The 26,181-nt window shown below is 41.1% G+C and overlaps 1 protein-coding gene across 1 annotated transcript in view; it reads left to right on the top strand.

The window, feature by feature from the left end:
- Nucleotides 1-26,181, top strand: part of SCLT1 (sodium channel and clathrin linker 1) — a 295,900-nt gene that overhangs the window by 7,765 nt on the left and 261,954 nt on the right. Inside the window, exon 2 of the mRNA XM_089672201.1 lies at nucleotides 23,607-23,677. Coding sequence (XP_089528327.1) covers nucleotides 23,641-23,677 — 37 coding nt within the window. The 5' untranslated portion in view covers nucleotides 23,607-23,640. The remainder of the gene's footprint in view (nucleotides 1-23,606; nucleotides 23,678-26,181) is intronic.

The following is a 26,181-nucleotide window of genomic DNA, read 5'->3' as shown; positions in this document are numbered from 1 at the left end:
TCCACTTGTACTCAGGAACTGCACCTCAGCTGCTTTAGAGGAAAGCTTAAAGTTGCTAAATAGCCCCAGATTACCCTTAAAGTTTCATGATATTGCCTGGCGGTCTCTCCATGGAAAAGATGTATGTGAGAGGGAACATGAAAGGTCTGATAGGAACTGTCCTTTGGGATGTAATCAGGAGGAGTCTATGGCACATTTCTTGGTGGATTGTTCGGGAAGCCGTGAAGTCTGGAAGGAAGTAGCAGACAGAGTTAGGATCCAAAGGTTGGGAAACCTGAGCTACTCTGACAGGCTTTATGGCGTTCTCCCAAAAATATACAACATAGACAGAGGAACTATGTACTATTTATCTCCTACTCACCTCTCTACCTGTCTCCAGCACCACAGCCAGGGATTAGCAGAGAGGGGATAGACCCTGACAAGCACCGATTGGGGTGCTCATCAGGATAGGGGAGTGTCGGGCTCTCTTACTGCTTGGATCTCAGCATATCTGCTGAGCGAGTAAATAAGGTTCCGGCACCAGTGAAAGAAAAAAAAAAAGTAATTCCCTCAGGTTACCCTCTCACACAGAAACACTTGGGTGCTTTCACATAAACACTTGGGTGCCAAATCAACCTCTGGTGTCCACTCTGTTAAAGGATAAGTTCTCCTTTAAAAAAAAATAATAAATGGACATTTTTTTGCAAGTGCGCATTTTTTTTAGGAGCCTGTAAAGCATTGCATCAGCGATCAGAAGATCGCTGGTGCCATGCAGGACTCCTGCAGACTGTCAGTGTAATCTGTCTGCCTGTACATCTTACAGGCAGGCCGTTTCACACTGACAGGAAGAATCAATTAACTACCAGAGCGCTCAACAGCGCCGTGGTAGTAAGTTAAGAACTACAAGCCAACATCCACAGAGGATGTTGGTAGTCATAGTTAATTCATTAATTCAGAACTCTGTGAATGGACAATGCGGCCATTTGGGTGGAGCCCCACACAGCTGCTCTCTTTTAAAAATGTTACAGCTCGTATGGGGAGCTTCTCCCTGTACTGTCACAGAGGCAGCGGATTGCCGAGCCACTGCAGGAGCAGGAACATGTTACATGTTCCACCCTAAAAATGGGTGGACCATGTAACATGTTCCCAAAGGTAAACTTATCCTTTATCCCTTTTGCTGCCAGAGGGCTTTTTGCGTTTTGTGCACACATAAAAAAAATAATTTTGGCCTGAAGGTTACATAATCCCCTCAAAATATTTTATATTTTTTGAAAGCAGACACCCCAGAGAATAAAATAGTGGTAGTTCCAATTTATTATGTCAAACGATATTAACTGAAAAGTCTAGTAAACACAACATTTCAGTAAATAACACACTTAAATTAATTTTAGGGCATAAAAAGCCAATAAATTGCCCATTTTTTTGGTAAATTATAAAGAGATGAGTTTGTCCTGAGTTAATAGATACTAAACATGTCAATTCTTAATTTGCGTGCGCTCATGAAATGGCGACAAACTTTAGTACCCTGTTTTTTTTTTTTTATAGGCACACTTTAAAGCCTCATATAGGCCATCAGTTTAATGGTACAGAGGACATCTCGTTCTCCTCTCCTCATGCGGCGATATTTAATACGTGTATTGCAATTGACGTTTGCATGCGTAGGCACCCCGACTTGTGCGTTTACATTCGTACGTGCATATATGTGGGGCTGCCTCAAAACATTTTTGGGGAGGGAAGGTTTATGTGCTTTGGTGGAATTTTTCTTTTTTTTTTTTTTTTACTTTTTACTTGTTATCATGTTTACCACTATGTGATTCATTATGGTGACAGATTTGCTATATTGAGACATCCAGGGTCTAAAAGACCCTGCTTGTCTACTGTGTGCTCCACTAAATGTAATACAGTGCACATCGAAGCCAGGAAAGTTCATCACTCTGTAAACTGCAGCAGAATAAAGGTGATAGTGGCAATAAGTAACCATAAGAATAGAGGCTTAAAAAGTAATTGATATCGCTTGAAGTACATAATTTGCCCAATAACCAAAAAAGCCTGCAACAAAAAACCGTGAATAAAGAATTCACAAGAAATGCGGTTACATAAAGGACAATGAGATACTCAAATAATCATCAAAATATGCTTTTATTAGCAAAATTGCACATGAAAGACAGTAAAGACTGCAAAAAGCCATCACCTCAATTTAAGACAATACACACAGCAACCTTAAAACAAAAAAAATAAAAAGGAGAAGCATCATGGATAGGCCATAAGTAATGCTATGCTGCAGGGGCAACGACTCACAGGTCTTTTGTACAGACAGCAAAAACACATCAGGGTGCATCCTGATGTGTTTTTGCTGTCTGTACAAAAGACCTGTGAGTCGTTGCCCCTGCAGCATAGCATTACTTATGGCCTAGCCAAGATGCTTCTCCTTTTTATTTTTTTGTTTTAAGGTTGCTGTGTGTATTGTCTTAAATTGAGGTGATGGCTTTTTGCAGTCTTTACTATCTTTCATGTGCAATTTTGCTAATAAAAGCATATTTTGATGATTACACAGGTCTGCAAAAAATTTTTTTTCAAGACCTGTCTTGGTTATTCCACGTATTCTTTATGTTTTTTGGTGCGCTGAATCCGAAAATGACCTCCATTTTGTCATAGGACATCACGTTTCCTGACAATTTAGGTAACTATGTTAAATAAGGCAATAAATGGAAATAGACTTATAAAATTAAAGTTTTATTACACTTTTTTTCATGAAAATCCTTTTTTGAACTGAAATGAGCTCACCTACACACACTAAACTCGATTCTTCTTCCCTGTGAGGCTCCTCTTGGTGCATTTACGCTTGTGAGTAGCATCTGGAATGTCTCTCTGAAGCATCCAACAGTAGTCTGCCATCATTGTAATGCTCCATTTTCCCTGGTATCTCCTTTCCATTTCTTTAATGTCTTGGTGGAATCGTTCACCTTGTTCCTCACTCACAGCTTCCAAATTTTCAGGAAAGTAGTCAAGGTGGGACTGGAGGAAATGCACTTTCAAACTCATCAGGCAACCTAAAGCTTGAAATGCTTTCAGCATTAGTCTGACAATCTTTTTGTAGTGAGGAACTTTGTTATTGCCTAAAAATTTCTGTACGAATTCTTTAAATGCAATCCACCGTTGTTTTTGAGGATCCGTCATGGTATTGACAAACTCTTGATCAACTATAAGCCTTCTAATGTCTGGTCCGACGAACACACCTTCCTTCAATTTTGCCTCCGACAGGCCTGGAAACTTGGTGACCAAGTATTTGAAGCATTCTCCATCTTGGAAGTGATTTTACGAATTGCTTCATCAATCCCAATTTTATGTGGAGAGGTGGTAGAAGAACTTTATGGGAAGGTACCAAAGTTTCTCGGAGGACATTTTTTTCACCGACTGTTAGCACCCTCAGCTGCCAACTCTTCTTGGTCCAGTTATTTTGTCGGTCTCAACTGTCCCATAGACACAGAAAACAAGGGTATTTGGTATACCCATATATAAAAGATAGTTATTAGGAGGTTGTAAAATGATTTATCATGTCACCCAATATTTGGTCTCCATTCAGTAGCCAAAAGAGGCATTCAAAAAGAGGGGGATTTGTGAAAAGAAATTCACTGAGAAAGCGGCTACATTATGAACAGAACGTGACACTCAGAAAAAATTTCCAAAAATTATGCTTTATTACACATATATAAATATGACATATGGGCGTTCGCCCTGGTTTACCATCACCTCAGTATGAGACAATACACACAGACCTAAAACCATATAAAATGACATCAAGACCGGTCTAAATGCATGTGCAACAGAAAAAATGACTGCAAGAGTCTAATGTCCCTGTAGCACAAACACATAGGTGAACACTTCCCAAAAGAGGTGTATCCAAAAATTATACCATAGGCATACCATAATGTTAATTATTATATGTAGAACAATACCATTATGGTGAATCCCAATCAGGGAATCCAAAAATTGTACTATGGAAAATTATCACATATATACAAAGCAGCAAGCACAATAGGCGTCAAGAAGAGAACAACAAGCCTCAGGCCTGTATGGGGGGAGACATAAATGTCAAATATATGATGCAATTCATTCCTGTGCCGGCACAAGTGGTTGGGGCCCATTCATCTGTAATATAAACAGCTGTATCCTAGAGCTCTTGAATGAAATAAAGCCCCATTTATTCCCAGGGTGGAAGAAAAGATGCAAAAAGCAGCACTCTGCTAGAAATGGTATCTTCACCACTATATGTGGACTACATACCACCTTTCGTAGGGAAAACAGGACATATCCCAAAAGATCTTCTGCCCGTTGAGATATATATGGTATATCCTGTATCCTATACAAAGCACCATGATGTCCCCATCCTGTAGTGAGATAAATGATATGTGGGAAGTCACTGACAGAGTATACACTCAATAAGATATATAGGTCATATAGATCACAGAGGACCATACAGTCATGGCCGAAATTGTTGGCACCCTTGATATTTTTCCTGAAAATCAAGTATTTCACACAAAAAAGGTATTGCATTAACACATGTTTTGCTATACACATGTTTATTCCCTTTGTGTGTATTGGGACAAAACAAAAAAAGGGAGGAAAGAAAGCAAATTCGACATAATGTCACACAAACCTCCAAAAATGGGCTGGACAAAAGTATTGGCACCCTTTCACAACTGCGGATAAATAAGAATGTTACAAGCATGTGATGCTCCTGTAAACTCACCTGGGGCAAGTAACAGGTGTGGGCAATATAGAAATCACACCTGAAAGCAGATAAAAAGGAGAGACGTTCACTTAACCTTTGCATTGTGTGTCTGTCTGTGCCACACTAAGCATGGACAACAGAAAGCGGAGACGAGAACTGTCTGAGGACCTGAGAACCAAAATTGTGGCAAAATATCAACAATCTCAAGGTTACAAGTCCATCTCCAGAGAACTAGATTTGCCTTTGTCCACAGTGCGCAACATTATCAAGAAGTTTGCAACCCATGGCACTGTAGCTAATCTCCCTGGTCGTGGACGGATGAGGAAAATTGATGAAAGATTGCAACGCAGAATAGTCCGGATGGTGGATAAGCAGCCCCAAACATGTTCCAAAGACATTCAAGCTGTCCTGCAGGCTCAGGGAGCATCAGTGTCAGCGCGAACTATCCGTCGACATTTAAATGAAATGAAACGCTATGGCAGGAGACCCAGGAGGACCCCACTGCTGACACAGAGACATAAAAAAGCAAGACTACAGTTTGCCAAAATGTACTTGAGTAAGCCAAAAGCCTTCTGGGAAAACGTCTTGTGGACAGATGAGACCAAGATAGAGCTTTTCGGTAAAGCACATCATTCTACTGTTTACCGAAAACGGAATGAGGCCTACAAAGAACAAAACACAGTACCTACGGTAAAATATGGTGGAGGTTCAATGATGTTTTGGGGTTGTTTTGCTGCCTCTGGCACTGGGTGCCTTGACTGTGTGCAAGGCATCATGAAATCTGAGGATTACCAAAGGATTTTGGGTCGCACTGTAGGGCCCAGTGTCAGAAAGCTGGGTTTGCGTCCAAGATCCTGGGTCTTCCAGCAGGACAATGACCCCAAACATACGTCAAAAAGCACTCAGAAATGGATGGCAAAGAAGCGCTGGAGAGTTCTGAAGTGGCCAGCAATGAGCCCAGATCTAAATCCCATTGAACACCTGTGGAGAGATCTTAAAATTGCTGTTGGGAAAAGGTGTCCTTCCAATAAGAGAGACCTGGAGCTGTTTGCAAAGGAAGAGTGGTCCAAAATTCCGGGTGAGAGGTGTCAGAAGCTTATTGATGGTTATAGGAAGCGACTGATTTCAGTTATGTTTTCCAAAGGGTGTGCAACCAAATATTAAGTTAAGGGTGCCAATACTTTTGTCCAGCCCATTTTTGGGGTTTTGTGTGACATTATGTCATATTTGCTTTTCTGCCTCTGTTTTATATTTGTTCCAATACATACAAAGGGAATAAACATGTGTATAGCAAAACATGTGTTAATGCAATACCTTTTTTGTGTGAAATACTTGATTTTCAGGAAAAATATCAAGGGTGCCAACAATTTCGGCCATGACTGTATATCTAATGTCCTGTAACAGTCCACTCACCACCTGTGCTGTGGGTATTAGGAATGAAAAAGATGTCCTTCATGGGTACTGCCATACACGGCCACAGAGGCCTAGGAACCACCGCTGACATCCGCCGATATACCGCGGGTTCCAGCCCCTTCTTGGCGCTTGTGCTGCTCACACTTGCCTCATGGCATATAAAGATGGCTTCCTCCTTATGGGTCAGCGTGCGTTCCACCTAATGCGCATGACCGGAAGTGACGTATCTGACGTATGACGTCGTATGACGTCGTATTTGGTATACCCAGCTTGTTGCTCGAGCAGCATGCACAAGACCTTCACGTCCCCACACACTTGCCAACCATGGTCTTCATATTTAAGTTTACGAAGAACTAATTCCAAGTTCTCGTAGGTTTCCTTCAAGTGTACGGAATGACCTACAAGTATGGAAGCGTAAAAACCACCGTTGTGGAGTAAAACTGCTTTGAGACTTCTTTTTGAAGAATCTATAAAAAGACGCCATTGCTCTGAATCATATTGGATTTTAAATTGAGCCATCAGACCTTCGACATCGATGCAATAAACCAACTTATCTTCCTGGGCGAAGTAAGGAACGAACTCCTTTTCACGATGTTTGAACCATGAAGATGACACTCCTGGCAACAATAAATTCCGGTTCTTCATCCTTGATCCAAGTAACTCAGCGGCATCTTTGGAAAGATTCAAGTCTCTTACCAAATCATTCATCTCCTCCTGAGAAAACAATTTTGGTATTGTATCATCTTCAAAGTCAGAACTTGATTCGTCATCTGGTTCAGGTATGACTTCACCTTCATCGGAGCTAGGTATCTCTTCCAAGGTAGCAGGGGGCTTGGGTACTGGTATATCTGTGCCATGGGGGATGGGACGAATTGCTGAGTGAGGATTGGGGTTTGAAATGGAATGCTTCCATTTGGAATTAAACCCTTTCACATCGCATGAACAAAAGTAACAGTCGTCACTATGGTTCTTTTGCTCTCGCCATACCATAGGAATCCCATAACGGAAAGATTTTTTCTTACCCTTGAACCAGTTTCGGAGGTCCTCAACACACCATTTGCACACTTTATGAGGTGCCCAAACTTTATCTTGATCTCCAATTTTTAGTCCAAAGTATGCCAAGTATACTTTTTTCACAAAGTCTGTAATATTCTGCTGTTGCTTCAAAACTGTATATTCACCACAGATGACACAGAATCTGTCTGGCGAATTAATACACTTTCGCAGAGCCATAACATAACGGTTGAAGAATGACGAGCTAACACAAATGCGATGAAAAAGTGTGAACAGCCTAGAACAAAGAACCTGATGATGATTTGTGCACAAATGTGGACTGCAGGAGAGAGCAGCTCTGTGTCTGTACACGAGACGTCACAGTGCTGGCCACGCCCCCCTGCACTGACCGGAGCTGCTGCTATCTGCCTTGTGTCTCCCTCCCACTGGATTCTTTAGGAAAGATTAACCCCTTCTACCATTAGAAGCACAGACTCAGGGCTGAGGCTTACACATACAACATGCTGCTGAGTATCCCAGTAGTCAGACATGTCACTCAGAGCAGCACTTGTATTCGCCCCCTTTGCAGGGGGGGAGGGGCAGAGATTGTTTACCTGCAAATAACAGCAAAGGGCCAGAAGAGAACTAGGAAAATGAGGAAATAGAATTTTTTTTCCCCTAAAACTTGCTTAGCTTATGTATATATTGCTGACCATCAGATTTACAGTGCTATAATATTTTTTACTTAACTCGGACAACCCCTTTAAGTTTTTTTTGGCATTTTATATCTTAAATGCACTTATGTGAATTAATTAATAGTAATTTGGACTTTAAATTTGGTTAAAAACCCATAATATAAAAAAATACCAAAAATTAAAAACATTTGATAAATTTGAAGACAATTTTGCATTTTGTGGCAAATCATGATATCTAGGAGTTTTTTCAATATTTTATTTGTTTTCAGCACACCAAAATACATGGAAAATAGATGAAAATAATCAAACAGCTTTTTAGTCGCAGACCTGTGTTATTTGAGTATCGCATTGTCCTTTATGTAACCGCTTTTCTTGTGAATTCTTTATTCACGTTTTTTTGTTGATAGTGGCAATAACCCTCCATAATCTTCCCCGGGGAAACCTACTACACCCAGCAGAGACCCTCAGCCCAGTACTGCTGTTGGAGGATCAGGATTTCAAAAGTGGACATGGACAGAAAGGGTTAAAGCCGACATCAGCTGGCTGATAGGATTCCTTCCCTGGTAAAGAGAATGGAGACCCTGAGGAAGACCAAGGCGAAAATCCAGAAACAGATTGACTCTGTCTATAGACTCAAGGCTGCCAACCCCAAGAAGGAAATCTTGTATGACAGCAAACTAAACTCCCTGGGCATTGAACTGGCTGGTGTATCAAAGGACATTGATGCTGTTCTGGGAGAACTGGGACCAGTGGGGGAGGTGTACTTAAATCATGATAGATTTGAGGTGCAATTAAGTGGAAGGACTGAGTCTTCTTCAGAGTCAGACTCAGGAGAACTGGTCCAATGCATGCTGCCACCAAATGTTTCTCCTGAAAGACTCTGTGGGGCAGTGAGAAACATTACCAGGTTGGAGCTGATTTATCTGCTAGACATCCAGCTCGGCAGGATAGCAGGAGCATCAGTTCAACCCAGCAGATATTCACAGTACAGAAGACTCAGAGGAGTGGCATGGTGGACTCCCAGTATATAGATTATGTGAACGGTATTGCTACCCCAAATTCTCATGGCCGTAGCCTTGCTGGGGGGGGACTGGTGTTCATGATGGGAGTAACTCTGGCGTAACTGGTAATAATGTGGATGAGGCTGGTGCCTGATGTGATGGGCAATGCTGATGTCACTAATGTTGAGGTGGAGAGTTCTGATGTCATTAATACTGATGCTGGTATGTCTGAATGGGGCAATGACCAGTCTGAGAGCTCTGAGAATGTGGCAATGGAGGAGTCAGTTCAGAATAACCCTCATGACTCCCCTCCCATTAGTTGAGCCACCACCTGTGTCACAAGGGAATGGTGGTCCATCTGGTCATGTCCTTCCTCGGAATGCTTGGAGCTGTGGGGCCCCTTTTTTTTTCCACCAGTGCCAGTTATACTGGTCAGGCCTTTAAGAGGAGGAACGTGGTCAGGTTCAAGCATACAGGTTACAGAGAGGAGCTCCCCAATAGGAGGTTTGTAACTAGGGTGTTGTGTCAGCAGATGGGGTTTTTGACTGCAGATATACTTACTGGCAGTCATCAACCTCTCAGATAGACAAGGTGTCCAAGTTGTGCAATTTAATGTTGGATACCGCAGCACTACTATGAAGCCTGCAAATTTATTTTTATTATCAAAGAAATCTGCTCTTTTCAGATTTTCAGTCTTGTCTGCTTATCAGGTGCATATACCAAAGAATTGGTCCTTGTCATTCAGTGGCGTCACAATGTGCAACCCTAAATTGGGCCTTGCAATCATTTTGTCAAGATTATTTTTCTACATTGCTTTACGTTTGTTGTGAAATGTCAGAAGTTCAGGCTTTTACATTCCAAGCACAATAAACAGCACATTAATACTTTGGTCCTCTGTCTAGCAGGGATGTGGGGGTAGTGTTGGTATACCTTTTTATTATTATTATTATTATTATTATTATTGCTGATTTCAGTAGAATCCTCTATAATGGCTTCCTGTCATATTAAATGTAGTGCCCTTTAACCACTTTGACATTTATATTTATATATTATTCTATTACTGCATTGGTACAGGTATTTTATGACCTACCGTGACAGTAATATTGGTGTTTTATTTCATGAACACCTTTGGAACTTCTGTGGCATTGATCTTAGAATTTATGAAAGCCTGGGGTATTAATGCTTTATGAACCTTCTGGGGCTTTAATTATGGGTATGGGTAGCTGAAGTAGTAATACTGTAATAGTGTTATCCACATTTAGGAGTCACTGAGGCATTGTACAGTGTATTATGTTCCTAGCCAATATAGCTCTGGTGTTTGAAGGAAGCTGCTGAGAACTCTGCCATTGATGAGCAGCTGCAGGTTGGAGCAGAGGAAAACCCTTTATCGTGCTTATCATAAATATAGGAAATGATCCACATACTGGAACTTTTTTGAAAACATGGCATCTTACAGCAAGTAGTCAGTGGCAAAATCATTGTTCCTGATGTGCTTACACCCCGGTCACATCGGGTGCGATTTGTATGCCATGCGACTTGCAAATCATATGCCAAGTCACACCCTATTGTCCACTATTAGAGTGGTCATATCGGTGCGGTTCCGACTTGGTCGGAGCCGCGCTGATTTCTAAAGTAGTGCATGCCCTACTTTTGTTGCGATTTGCATAGACATCTGTGTCAGATGTCTTGCAAATCACAACTAAAATTGGCAGGTCACCCGATTTTTAAATCGTGCGACTTCACTGTAAGTATCACGATTTCAAAATCTGCTTTGATGTGACCGGGGCTTATGCAGGCCATAGACGGGTCGAACATCGGCCGATTTTTCGAACGATAAATGAAAAATCGGTCGTTCGTTCGGCCGACGTTATCACCAACGAATAAAAAAATCGTCCGACTAAATCATAAAGTTCACTCCATAACTTCTGTCCCTTTCAGGTCACTGCTCATGCGCAGATTTTTTATTGTTAAAACAATTGTCCGAATTCGCCATCATTGCTGGGAAAATCGGCCGATCGTCCAAATCGGCCACAAATTTCCCAACATAACCGATAATCTGAAAGTGCAAAATAAACTAAAAACGGCCTACGAACTAATCCACTAACGGTACGAAAATCGGCCGATTTTTCTTTCGGTCGAAAAATCGGACGATTACCTACCCATCTATGGCCTGCATTAGTCATAGAATCCTGACTTGACAAAAGCAGATTACGTAGATACATGGTAATACTCATTTTTTAGACAACAGCTGATGTCAATTTATAGACTAAAGCATATGTGAACCCTCACCTTGTAAAACAATCCATTTAGTTTAAAATAGAAATGAAGGCAAAACATTTGTGTATAGATATAAAAAAAATTATGAATATCTTTTTTTCCCTTTTTTTAAGTGCTCACATACCCTCTGTTCTCAGCTGCATAAGAGCTAGGGGAGGCGAAACAGCAGCACACTGATTTTCCCAATGAGTGGCTGTGCAAGGGGGGTCAGCACAGGCTGATCATTGGATTAGCTCACAGGACAACAAGAAAACTGACCATGCTGTGTTCTTCTGTTTAGTGTGATCAGTTTTTAATAAGAAAGCAGAGGGACTGACAGAAACATCAGGGATTTCACACAATGGAAGCAATACAAAGAGAACTGGATACTTTCTCATACAATTACATGGTACAGCAGGCACATATCAGGAATATGAAATGTTGGACTTACATATTTTTTAACCACCTCAAGTGTGGACACTTTCAACCCCTTCCAGTCCAGGCCAATTTTCATCTTTAAGCACTATCACACTTTGATTGATTGACAATTACTCAGTCATGCAACGCTGTACCCATATGAAATTTTTTTTTTTTTTTTTTTTTTTGGAGACAGATAGAGCTTTCTTTTGCTGGTATTTGATCAGCACTGGGTTTTTTACTTTTTGTTATGTAAATGAAAAAATACAGAAAATTTTGAAAAAAAAATCATTTTTGCTTAGTTTTTGTTATAAAATTTTGCAAATAGATAATTCTTCATAAATTTAGGCCCAACTGTATTCTCCTACATTTTTGGGGTAAAATAACCCAAAACAGTGTATATTATTTAGTTTGTGTGAAAGCTATAGAGTCTACAAACTATGGGATATAAATTTGAAAATTGATCAGTTGAGATCCTAAAATGTCTGACACTGTTATGGCATATGGCGGTGATCAGGGTACTGGTATGGGGTATGGTGGTGATCAGGACATTCACATGAGGTATGGCAGTGATCAGGACTCTGGTATAGCAGTAGCTAGGATGCTGTTATGGGGTGTGGCTGTGATCAGGATGCTGGTATTGGGTATGGCGGTGATCAAAACACTGGTATGGGGTATATCAGTGATCAGAATGCTGGTATGGGGTGTGGTGGGAATCAGGGTGATGGTATGGCGTATGGTGGTGATCAGGACGCTGACATAGGCTATGCAAGTTAACAGGACACTGGTATGACATATGGGGGATGATCAGGATGCTGGTATGGGGTATGGCGGTGATCAGGGCGCTGGTATACTGTATGGTGGTGATCAGGGTGCTGGTATGGTGTATGGAAGTAATAAGGGTGTTGGTTGGGAGTATGGTATGGTACATTGGTATGGTGTATGGGGGTGTTTTGTGCACACTGGGACAGGTGACGGGGCCTCCCTGCATTATTTATTATTGTTATTGTGGGGCAGTGATCAGGGACACTGGGGCACAAAGCTGGGTCATTGGGGTGGCTGACACAGTAGTGTGTGAGTGTACAAGCAGCCTGACAGGCTGCCATTTTGCTGAAGCCCAGAACCCCTGGGCAGCAGTAAATCATAAAACGAAATGAAAGCCATTGATTTAACAGTTGCATTCCTGGAATGCTGGGATTTGCTGTCACATTTGCGTGTGTCCTCAACCAAACTGTCAAACCATTAAATGGCTGGGGTTATAACTGATCACATGTGCAGCACCATGGCAAGTTGTAGATCAAAGAGAAGCAGCTTCCTTGGCTGTAGTGTAAAGGATAGGAGGGTTTAATTCTGCTTTATGGTTGATGATGGTTATTTTGTATTTCTTCCATTTGTGAATAATTGCTCCAACAGTTGTCTCCTTCTCACCAAGCTTCTTGCTGATGGTCTTGTAGCCTTGTGCAGGTCTACAGTCTTGTCCCTGATGTCCTTTGACAGCTCATTTGCCCATGGTGGTGAGGTTTGAATGGAAGAATAGGATTCTGTAGACAGGTGTCTTTTATACACTTTAATTGACAGGACTAATCTGTGTACCACATGAGCACGTAGCCCGTCTGTGGGAGCCACAATTATTGTTGGTTGGTAGGAGATCAAATACTTATTTTACTCACAGAACTGCAACTCAATTTATAACATTTGTATTGTGTTTTTTTCTGGCTTTTTGGTTGATATTCTGTCTCTATCATTTAAAATACACCTATGATAACATTTATAGAACCTTCATTTTTTTGTAAGTGGGCAAACTTATAAAATCTGCAGGGGATCAAATAATTATTTCCCCACTGTAACTATATCTGCAAAAGGGGCCAGCCTGAAGTGATCTAGCAGGACTTCATTTGACTAAAGTTCCAGTTTAGAGTGTCATAAAATAAGGGAGCTACTACAGCTGACCTCCTTCTGATAATGCCAATTTTCGGACCTTTATGTCAACCCTCTGGGTCTTCAGTACTGGTTAAAAAAATTGGCTTAAAACTGGTGTTGTTTAGTTGCAGGAATTTAAAAGGCCTTTTCTACACACTTGTTCGTTGTCAGGGACTCAAAGTATAGATGCAAGATGGTCTTTATCTCATTGCAGGCTTCCTTTATCCACCTGACCTCCGGATGGTTTTAACCCCTTCCTGACCAGATCCTTTTTTTTGCTATTCAGCTCTGCGCTATTTTAATTGGCAATTGTATGGTCATGCAACACTGCATGCAAATAAAAATTTAATTTTTTCACACAAATAGAGCTTTCTTTTGGTGATATGTGGTCATAACTGGATTGTATATTTTTTATCATATAAATGAAAAAAGAGTGAAAGTAAAAAAAAAAAAAGATATTTTCTCATTTCTGTTATAAAACATATCCAGTAAAAAGTCACATTACTTCATAAATTGAAGCCAAAATCTATTTTGCTGCATGTCTTTTTGGTAAAAAATAAAAAATCCCAATAAGTGTATATTATTTGGCTTGTGCGAAAGTTAAGGCTTCTAGGAACTATGGTACAGGGCTTCACAAATCCCAGGCACCAGGTCGCCATGGCGACTAGAAATTGCGTACTAACGCCTGGGTTAACACTGCCTCTCGTTGACTTCAGTGCAAAATCACACCCCATTGACTTCAATGCAAAATCGCTTCCCATGGACTTCATAACAAAATCACCTCCCGTTGATCTTAATGCAAAAACACCTCCCGTTGACTTCAATGCAAAAATGCCTCCCGTTGACTTCAATGCAAAGTTTCCTGTCAATTGCAATCCTGTGTGAACACTTGTCTCTGCTTGCCACTCTTCTCTATCACTTGCAAGTCTGGAACACACCACCGTAAACTCGTACTAGACCCTCACTCAAAACACAGTACATGTGGATTGCATCTGTGTGAACCACCTCATTAGGAACACATAATATGTAGCCTGTCATGCGAATCTGTGAGTTTGAATACTCATCCAGAATCACATATCTGTGGTATCTCTTCCTGTAAGAAAGAGGCGGCGTACAGGTACGTGATTGTATATTTACTGTGAGCTGTCAGCAGGTGGTTACAGCCCTATTCCATCCAAAATGTTTTCTTTAGTTTTGGACAGAGTGAGAAAGTCTAGGACCCTTGCCAATTTTTTTTAATACAGTTTGAATTCTGTTGGGAAAAGTTTCCCTTCACTTTGTGACAAGAAGCGATGAGGATGGGAAATCTCTCAAGTGAATACACAGGCTACATCAAAACACTTTTTTTTTTTTTACATAAAATGGAGAGGGTTATAACCTCTGTCAGGTTACTATTTCTGCCTGTGTCTTCCTGACCCTGAGGACAGTCGCTCCATTTTTTTTTCCTACTGTCGCAGAGACCAGAAGTTGGGTTCCAAATCCCAATTTTTTGGAGTTTTGTGGTTTTCGTTTGTAATAAATGTAACCATTAATAAGGAAAAAATGTAACCAAAGATTTCTAGGAGGTATCACTGGTAATAGTTACAAGGTTTATTCTTCTGTTACATCTGTCATCAGTGTTTTCAGAGGCTTGAGAAGTCTTGGTGAAAAGACATCTGTGGGATAACATAAGTTGTTTCTGATTTAATTAGTGGTACAGCCTTCCTATGACTATATACGTCTAGAGGGAAATGTGTCAGAATGTCTTTTAACGCCAATTGCTCTAAGATGCTGTAAGTAAACGTAGAAAGTAGCAGAGCATATGCGCGCAGCATCGTTTCCTATAGCATTGGGTTGACTAATCTATAATCATACTATAAGATATTATTCATATTATGTGACACTGATATCAGTGTTCATTTTTTATGCAGTACTTTCATATTATTATGATTATTTTTTAAAGTGTAATAAAACCTTACAAGTGAACTTCTCTTATTTGCTTCCCTTTGGTCTGTTAAATAACATTGAAAGTCTTTTGTTATATCTGTTCAATAAGTGCAAATACCCATTGACCCTGCCAGAAATCTTGTGAGCTGATAACGTCTTGTGATCTCTGCTTCATCTGTTATCCGCTGGCTTTATCGCCATTTGTCTGTAAACTACAAGACACCTTTCTATGTAACAGTAAAGAAAAGAGAAGGAGATGCTCTGTAGTCCTGTCCAAGGTTGTGAACACTGCTCCTCAATAGATACAGTACATTGAGTGAGTGAGTGTTGTCACCCTGGGACAGGAATCAGGTTACTGGCAGGATCAGTAGGTAAAAAATGAAATTTAAAAAAGCCTGAAAACACAGCCACCACATATAAAGACTGTCAAGTTGCAGTATATTTTTTCTTTGCTTTTATATGCTTTAATTCCCCTGATAGAGTGAATGCTGGTCAGATCATGCAGTTTATATATTGCCGGGTTACTGTGCATCTGGGATTTGATCAGTTTCTACTGACCTCTGCAAAAGCACAACTTACACTAGCCTAAGGATTAAATAACTGTTTATAGCTCTCAGCTGAAATGCACTAATTACTAATTTAATGTTAGTACTATTGAATGTTCACTGCACTAAAATGTTTAGTATAAGATGAAATATCGTGAATAGCATGTGAAAAGGTAAACCTGCTGGGTGCAATAATACATAATTTAGTCCTCATGCACACTGGGCATTTTTACAGCTGCTGGTTTTGGCTTTTGATGTTTTTTTCTACAGCCAGTAAACTCCCCAGCATGTTATCCTATGTGTCCATGTACACATACTGTAGACTGTAATCAACGTTTTTTGGCTGGAAAAAACTCCCAGAGCTAATGGATTTCTAGAGGAGTTTTTTAGCTGTACAAATGATCTAACGCTGAAAAACATGGCAAAATGCAGTGTTTTTGGACTTTTTTTGAATAAAAAAAAATTGCCGGGGGGGGGGCCAAATAAAACTAAACACCGCAAATGCGGTAAAATGCGGCAAAACGGCAAGGGTTCTGCTGAACTGACTTCTGACCTATCCCTGCCTGTCTAAAGATTTAGTACACCCCCAATTTTCCAGTTTTTATTGAGATTTATGCAGTTTAATGTCTTTGTGTACTCTGAAAAATAAACATAGAACAAATAAACAATTGATAAAAAAATAAGAAAATCATGGAATTGTTTTCTTTAGCAAAATGTAATCTAAATTTTTGACCCATCAAAGTAGACACCTTTTATAGAATATAACAGCTGAACACACTCTTGACACTCTTTTTACATTGGAAATCAAATATTGTTCAGAGAGTTCATCAACACTATTGCAGAAGTTCTCCCAAATTCGTTACACTTGCAGGATGCTTTGTTTTCACCCTTCGGACCAGTTCATCCCAAACCAGCTCGATGGGGGTTTAAGTCTGGAGACTGTGCTGGCCATCCCATGATTTGAAGCCTACCATGTTGTTCTTTTCTTCGGAGGTAGTTCTGACACCACCTGGAGGTACATTTTGAGTCATCTTGTTGTAGGATGAACACCTGACCAACAAGGCGAATTCCAGAGGGTATATCATAGCGCCACAAAATGCCGTGGTAGTAATTTAGTTTCAGGGTGTCACTCTGTGCAAGTCACCAACTCTGGATCCATCAAAATAGTCCCAGATCATCCCCCTTTTTTTTCCTTGTTTGACAGTTGGTGTCACATACTCAAAATCCATTCTTTCAGCTGCTCGACAGTGTACAAAAACCCTGTGTGATGAACTGAAGATTTCAAATTTTGATTCATTGGTCCCTAAGACCTTCCATTCTTCAGTAGCCCACTAGTGGTGCTTCATGGCCCAAGCAAGTACCTTTTTCCTATTTTGACATAGCAATGGCTTTCTTACAGCCTCGCGACCAGCTTGAAATCTTCTCTTCACAGTTGAAACTGAGACTTGCTTACTTCCATCAGTGTTAAAGCGGTATCAAACTGCGACCTTTTTTAAAACAAAACCTGCAAGACAATGGCATAATGTGCTAATATGCATCACATACTAGCACATTATGTGAAACTTGCCTTAAAACAAAGCCCTCCAGCAGCGCACTAGCACCACTGACAGGGCTTCCATCTTCACTCGGTCCTTCTTTCAGATTCGTGCTCTCCGGTGACTTGAATGGCCAAGCCTCGATGACGTCCCTCTCTCGCCCATGCACGTGAAAGTCACTTTCTACGGCACACAGCTCTAATGGAATGGCATGGGCATGCCGTAGCTTCAAAGCGCATGCACCGGTGCTCTACACTGGTAAATATCTCCTAAACAGTGCACAGTTAGGAGATATTTACAGTACCTATAGGTAAGCCTTATAGGCTTACCTGTAGGTACAAGTATAAAAAACTGACTTTACCAACACTTTAAGCTGTTGCAGCTGTTGTCCTGTGAACTGCTTGTCACATAAGCTGTTGACTCTCGGAAACTTGTCTTCTGATTCTCTTGTGGCAATGATGGGGCACAACTCCTCTAACTGACACAGTCTCCCCTTCGATACCATCAGCAGGGCACTGTTCCTACCAATGATACCATCGATGAGGCATGGAAACATCCATTGACACCATCAATGTTCCTCCGACCAACAACAATGATGGATCACTATTGATCCCAGTGATACCAACAATGGGGCACTACTTCTTCCTCTAGGATCAATGAGTAAACATTACTTACCGACACAAATGCCAGGCATTTTCTACTCCCACTGACCACAACCTGGCCCTCCTAATGCCTGAAGGTCAGTGAACCTGCCCTTTGCTTAGAAAATTTGGAGACCCCTGCTCTAAGGAAAGACCTGAACTTTATGGGTTATAATAGTCTGTCTGTCTTCCTTTGTCAATTGACTTTTTCCTTGTCATTTTGAGAGCAATTCACTACCTCCTGCAGTACAATACTGTCAAATGGTGCTTAAAGCCTAGTTCACACCAATTCTTTTTGTGTTTTGCAGAAACTCAGTACAGTCCATTTAACGTGTGTTTTCAGCCGCTGCGTTTTTGGAAAGGGTCAGGGACTTATTTTCCACAGCAGATTGCAGCTTACATACAGTAGGTTTGAACCAGGCCTAGGAGAGTGTAGTAATATAGTCTGAGGAAAGCCTAATGTCATAAATGTAGGCTCTATAAGGTGTCAGTGCTGTAGTACACAGCTTTATAACTCATAGAGCCCCTCTGAGCCTGATCCCCAAGCCACCTTTCAGGGTACAGGAGAGTAGCTATGCCCCCCGCCCCGTTTCTCAGTGCAGTGCTTCATACTTGTCCATGCTCTCCAGAAGCCAGAACAGTGCTATGTGGGGGAGGTTATATTCTCCAATCATGGGACCATTGGTAGACGCATAATGGATTTGTGTGACCTGAGATTGGGGGGAGAGGGCAGTTCACTCTCAATCTTCACACACACATTGAGATGCTATAGTGTTTTTACTTATTGTGGTATTTACATTATATTATGAAATGCATATTAAAAAAATAATTCTGAAACTGCTCATGCCTACCTTCCACATTTGGAGGTAAGTTTGTGTATGACCTCACTTTTTTGCATATAGCAGAATATCCTTTACTCGTGGGTTTGTTTATGCAAAGGTAACACCAGGATTTTTTTTTTCTTAGTCGTTGGGGCAGAGGTGGGAACTGTGTCAATTTCTATTTGCAGGCAATCAGTTTTCTGGCAAAAAGAGCATAAATGCATACATCTGATGAACAGCTCTCCATAAATATTTGGAATTAGTTTGTTTAGAATTCCAGCAATGCATACTTGTGAAGAGCATACATTTTGGGAACTAGAAGGTTTTCACTATATATTCAATTACTCTGACCAGAAATTTCTATCTGGGCAGTCTAAAAATACTGAAATGTACCTTTTAAAGGAAATGTACAGTGTTTTTGTAGACACGCATGTAAAGCAGAAAAGGCTGCCTTTGTTTGCTTTAACTAGATACATACATGCGTTGGAGTACTGCACAATGACTTTAGATTACATCTTCTCATAAAACACGTCTATGAGTTAGCTGACTTGAAACAATATTCTCACTGTGTAGTTGATGTCTCATGTCAACAATTGTTAAAGTGACCCTACCACCAAACAGCTCATATCAATAATAAAATTTCAGTAAAGTTTGGCCAGCCATAAATTATTTTATTTTCTTTCCTTCCACCACAGGTGGAAGAAAAGAAAATCACTGTGTTAATGAGGGAATCCTTCCTGCAGCGCTATTGTGTTTTGATGGCAGGGAGCCTTCCTGGCTGTCAGAACACAATGATTACTGCTAGCAGATTTAGCCACTGGCAGTAATCGCATGTAAAAAAATCCCACATGCTGGTTGTACCCAAGTCAATCGATGGATCAAGATTGGTACAATCATCCTGCCCATAGATGGATTGAATCTTGGCTGGTCCCTGCTGTACTGGCCATGATTCAATCCAACTATGGCTGGCTTTACAAGCGCATTCAATAAATTTTTGGCATAGTTCTTTACATATATAAACCTCCCTTATGTGAACATCAAAAAGCCCTGTGAATTCTGTTGGTCGTTATCATTTTGGATGTGATGTCAACAGACTCAGAGCTGTTACTGTTACTTATACCATTCCCATTTGCTCCTCCCTGGGCTTCTACATTAATGGTTTTTTAGGGAGGTGAGGGAAGGGGCAAATTAGCTGCAAGATGGAAAGGGGCTGTGCTAGGAAATGGACTCATCCTAGGTCAAATTTGGTAGCAAGTTCAGAGGTACATTGCAAGTCAATAAACAAATTGTGGAAAACAAAATGCATTTATTATACTTGAATTTTCTGTGCTTTTACCTGCAATATTTAAGTGGGTGACAGGGTCTCTTTAAGCAGTTGTGCAAGGTCCCTGTAGGGATCATTTACCCTAGCTTTAGTAGCTAATCCAAATATATGAAAAATCATGCAAAAGTCACATGGAAAAAACATTACAGAGATGTTGAATTCATATTGCCTGACGCCCGGGACATGTCGTTCCAGGTGCCAGGGAAGGTAGTTTTTTTTAACCTTTAGCCCTGCTGCGGGCAAGCATCAGGGCTCACCTGTCAGGTGAAAGCATCCTGACAGCGGTGCTGCTACCCGATTGCTTTCACACAGCCTACAGTGACAGCCTCCGCTCCCCCCCCCCCCCCCGCCTGCTATGTCTCTCAGGCTCCGCTTGGCCCAGGACCAGTTCAGCTTGCTCCGTCGGGTGGAGGTGAGGAAGGAGAGTGGACATGTCCACTCCCCTCCCCTTCTTGTCCTGACTGGAAGTGACGTCATGATCACTCCCTGGTTCCTGTTGACAGACTCCTGCCCATTGAGGCTGGGAAAGAATGTAATACATTGTGATCTGAACTGCATTACATTCAGTGGAGCACAGGGCAGACATCCAGGATCTTTTAGACCTTGGATGTCTTAATAAAGAGAACCTGTCACCAAAAATCATCACATAGGGGACTTTTTGTCCCCTATGTGATAAAAAAAATGTTTTTAATTGTAAAAAATTAAAGTTAGAGCCAAGCACATAACATCCCCTCAAAAAAAAAATGAGAGCAATAATTCTAGCACCAGACCTCCTCCGTAACACTAAACTGATGATCTATAAGGGGCTTTAAAAGTGTCGCTTACAGAAAATATAGGGTACTGAAGTTCTTCACCATTTCATGAGCGTGCGCAAATTTAAGGTTTGACATGTTGGATATCTATTTACTTGTGAAAGCTCTTGTTTTATATTTTCCAAAAAAGTAGGGTCATTTATTGCTTTTTTGTGCCCTAAAATTAACGTAAGTGTATTTTTTACTGAAATTGCGCAGTAATGTCGGTAATATCATGCAACATAAAATATTGGAACTGCCATTATTTCATTCTCTAGGGTGTCTTCTTTCAGAAAATATATCATGTTTGGGGATTTTGTGTAATCTTCAAGCCTAAAATTATTTTTTAAACTTGTGTAAAAAGCGCAAAAACAGCTCTGGCAGCAAAAAAGATAAAGGATAAGCCCGACACTTCCCTTTCAGGACAAGCATCCAATCAGTGGCCATTACACTGCAAGGTCTGTCGCCTCCCTGCTAGTCCCCGGGTGCGGTGCTGGAGAGAGGCAGGGAGGAGATAAACAGCGCAATGTTACAAATATTAAATGTTTAAGTCGCCATAAAGCCGCTTTTGATTTTAAAAGCCACAGATATTCCTAAAAGCACCTCGGATTTAAATACAGTTTTGGATAAAAAAACATTTTTTATCAGTATAAGTAGATTGTCATGAGGGACAGGTATATTGGGACCCCAATTTAGTCCCTGGACAAGTAGTTTTTTCAAAAATTTCCACACCCCTGACTTCTCCAAAATAAACATTGCAATAATAATTTGAAGCTGAAGATTAGTGAAAAAGTTAAAAAAACAAAAAACCGCTTGGTGAGGGGAGGAGCCAGGAGTGCGGGCGGGGGACTGGACAAGAGGAGGATTGAGATGGCAAAACTATTTTAAAGCGGAGTTATTTATTTATTAGGAGTTATTTGCCTCCTCCCCCCCTCCCCTGCCATATTTGGCACCTTTGGGGGGGGGGGAGGGGGTACCTGTTTTTGACAGGTACCCACTCCCACTTCCAGCTCAGTTTGCCACTTTTTCTTTTTTTCAGTTTTGGATAGAGCAGGGGTCTGCAACCTTTAAGACATAAAGAGCCACTTGGACCCGTTTCCGAAAGGGAAAAAAAGACTGGGAGCCGCAAAACCATTGCGACATTTAAAACAAATCCGACACTGCATATATTGCAAAAAACGCTCTGGTCATGAAGGGGGTTTAAGGGCCCAGTAAGCAAAGGGTTAATCAGGGCCACAGTGTATCGTCATAATCACAATCATAGCCTTAGGTCAGTGGTGGGCAACCTTTTTTTTCGACTGAGCCAAATCTCGCCAAAACCACGATTGAAATTTATTTTGAGAGAAACATTTTTAAAACTGAAAATACATCCCCCATATAGTAATTCATCCCCCATATAGTAATTCATCCCCCATAGTAATTCATCCCCCCTATAGTAATTCATCCCCCCTATAGTAATTCATCCCCCCTATAGTAATTCACCCCCCATATAGTAATTCATTTCCCATAGTAATTCATCCCCCATATAGTAATTCATCCCCCATATAGTAATTCATCCCCCATATAGTAATTCATCCCCCGTAGTAATTCATCCCCCCTATAGTAATTCATCCCCCCTATAGTAATTCATCCCCCGTAGTAATTCATCCCCCCTATAGTAATTCATCCCCCATAGTAATTCATTCCCCATATTGTGTGAATTCACTTACCTTTGCTCCGCGCGTTCCTCTCGCTGGGTTCCCGCGCCGTTCTGGTCTTCAGGGCGGACTGTGAGAGGAGAGGAGTTCGTCACGCTGCCCCGCCTACATCCGGGCTGCCCCGCCTACATCCTGACAGCCAATGTTTGCCAGCGGGCGCCCGGCACACAGAAGATCTACATTAAAAGAGCCGCAGCTTGCCGACCCTATTGCCTGTCACCTGGTGGGCAGTGTGCTCCGGAGCCGCAGGAAAGGTGAAAAAGAGCCGCATGCGGCTCCGGAGCCGCGGGTTGCCGACACCCGGGATAGAGTGTAGAGGGGTTAAAATGCCTGTCAGTGTTTATTACTGTCTATACTCCTGTTAGGGAAATTCACCCTTTCTATTTGTCCTGTTTATCCTCATCATCGAAAATGAAAATCCCACATTTTGGGTTGAAACCAAAACAATAAAAGAGGGGATATCTTCCTATGTGGTTTCTGGTGACACCCCAGGATTCCATCACTTTTGAGGAATTTCCTCTCACTTCCTGTTTTGATATGAGACAGGACGTGAAGAGAAATCTCCCCAGTGAGACACAGATGGCAAACTGACAGGGGTTTTAACCCTTCTTTACTGTGTCCAAAATGAAAAAAAAAAAAAGAGTTTAGCCTTTAGTTACACTTTATCACCGAGAACATGCCACAGCCAACCTAAGTTGAGAAGAGAAACTACTTAAATTAGAAGGCAAGGTATTAATGTATTCTTCCCCTGTTAGCTATATTTGGTTACAAAAAACACATTGTAAGCTATTTATGAGTAATCAATCTTGGAACATTTTTCAAATCATCAATGACTAGCCATTTAACTCATGGAATGACTGCATTATTAATAGTTGCAATAATGAAATTTGTCTCAACTCTTTTATTTATTGATTTATCAGGTGCGCACTGCTGCAGCTAATACGACGATCCAAAATGGCAGCTGTGGAAACTGAGTTTCTTCGAGCCCAAGGTAAGAAATTGGTGACAACTTTATTTAGTTATTGATTTGTCCAATTATAGGGAGAATCACTATATAGGTGTAATTAAGAATTAATGTTTTCTGTGTTCATTTGGCTGGTCACAGAAATGAGAAAATGTCAGGTATGCAGGTATGTTCCGACTGCCCTCAAGGGAAACATTTGGGGGAAGTCCTCTGTTACTTGTAACCCTAGTATTTCCTATGAAAATGGGAGGCTGAATAGTGAATTATATTCAAGTATGTATTCTTGTAAAAATACAGGGACACTCTAATACACGAGGTGTGTTACTGGCCAGATCACCAAGTAAAAACAGAGGGGAAAAAAACTTTAAAAAAAAACAAAAATGAATGCAGCTACCACATCTAATGATTGGTAAGCTGTAATATATTATATTTTTGGTTTTGGGTTTAATAGTGGGCAGCACAGTGGCTAAATGGTTAGCACTCCCGCCTGGCAGTACTAGGTTCGTTGGTTTGAATCCCGACCACGGCACCACCTGCCTGGAGTTTGCATGTTTTCCCTGTGCCTACGTGGGTTTCCTCCGGGTACTACGGTTTCCTCCCACACTCCAAAGACATGCTGGTAGGTTAATTGGTTCCTGTCTAATACCTAGTATGTATGAATGTAAGTTAGGGACCTTAGAATATACACCCCTTGAGGGTTAGGGACTGATGTGAATGTACAATATATGTAAAGCACCGCATAAACTAATGGCGCTATACAAGTACCTGAAATAAATAAATAATACCTCTTTAACTACTCTCCAAGTTTACATTAGAAGCCTTTATTGATAGGCTGTTGTTCACTTTTGGCTTCTCCGCACATCTTTACATCCCAACTACCAGCTACCTTCAAGTGAGTATCAGAAGATTAGAAAAAGAAAAGAGTGTGTGGATAGTATAGTACTGGAACACCAGTAAACCTATTGAAGTTTATTATAAATACCTTGTGGGTTGGACCTCTCTTGCCTAAATGTAAGCTTTGGTAGACTTTACAACAACCTTAGGCTTTTATACTGAGGGCAAATAGACAGTCCTGTTTCCTTTCTCCTGATGTAGGAGAGGTGCTATAGTACAAACAAAGGTGGTGCCATTGAAGCCCTGTGGCTCTGTTTTGGCGACAGATGGTTAGGTTTGATCATTTTTGTCATTTGGTCCAAATGTCAAGGAGCAGTTGTGCACACATAATTAGGTCCCTTGAAACTTTTTCCATAGAGACTAATGCCTCATAAGCTAATTACCTTTGAGCCACCTAGCATTGCTAAGTTTTGTTAGACGTCTTTACCTTTTTTTGTCCCTGGAGAAAGGATGTCACAACAGTTGCTAGGTGAATGGGGTATATTACTAGATTTCACAGTAATCTAGTTAATTCCCAGTGCTATCTAGGCTCCTTGTTTACAATTTCCTCCCCATCTTACTTGCTTTTGTTAACTTGGCAGAACTGCATACTGTATTTTGCTTAGAGATCATCTGGTTATGCTTGTTAATATTAATCCATATCCAGACATCATCCTATACTGCAAAAGGTGGCATTACCTGGGGTAAAAGCAAATTATGTATGCCTTGTGTTTAACATATTGTATGTATGTTTTTCCTCAGCAATATTTGTTACATACAGTATCAGTTTGCTTATGTAGAACTTGAGATGGAAAGCATTCTGTAAAACAAAACAAAAAAAACCTCTGCTGACGTTTACCCACATTTGAATCACTGCTCTCTACAGTACATCATACTTTTGTTCATGCTGGATAGTAGAGTTCCCTGCATTACTGGCCTCCTACATGCTATGAGGGTAGTAACCTGCGCTAGTGTCGCTTTACTGTAAGGGCTCATTCAAACCAAGTGACTTAAGTTAAGTTAATGTGTTCATCAACATAACCTGAAGCAAGAACACTGAAAAAACAATTGTTTTTGAAGTGTCCTGTTTATACCATATGTTACAGGTACATTACATAAAAATCAGCACGTCGATATTATGAAGCAGCACAATGCACAACAATGTGCTATATTGCACCGCAGCGTGACGCAAGGGGTTGTTGTGCATAGAGTTGAATGAAGAGTAGTTCTGCAACTAACGATTATGTACTGTGGCAGTGCAGTATCCTGCCACGGTGGAAAGCATGATGGAGACCCAGGATTCTCAACCATACAGGTTGAGGGGCTCCAGGCAGATCTCATAATGCAGAGGAAACTGGTTTATCAGTTTCCTCTTTGGTTTGTAAAGCCTGGTGTGGAACCTGTAGCCTGGAGATTTCTAAGAGATTTGGGAGGGATGAAATCTCCAATCCTGGGCCCATATTTTGGGAGCAGCCAGCGTGCTGATTGCACAGGTGTGTGCAGGCCTTTTTGTGGAGGCCAGGCCATGATTCTGGGCTCCACCCCGGCAGACGGAGTCAGGAGGGCTCCACCAAGGAAGGTGGAAGCCAAAAGCAGCAAGGAGCTGTTTTAGAATAGCTGTGTGCTAAAACAACCCTGTGGAAGAAGTCTGTAGGAGA

This window comes from Staurois parvus, unplaced genomic scaffold, assembly GCF_062004578.1.
Source record: "Staurois parvus isolate SC_StPar_1 unplaced genomic scaffold, SC_StPar_1.0 ptg000122l, whole genome shotgun sequence".
In the NCBI taxonomy this organism is placed as follows: Eukaryota; Metazoa; Chordata; class Amphibia; order Anura; family Ranidae; genus Staurois; species Staurois parvus.
The sequence above is the reverse complement of the archived record's forward strand: the minus strand, read 5'-3'. Positions and strand labels throughout refer to the sequence as shown.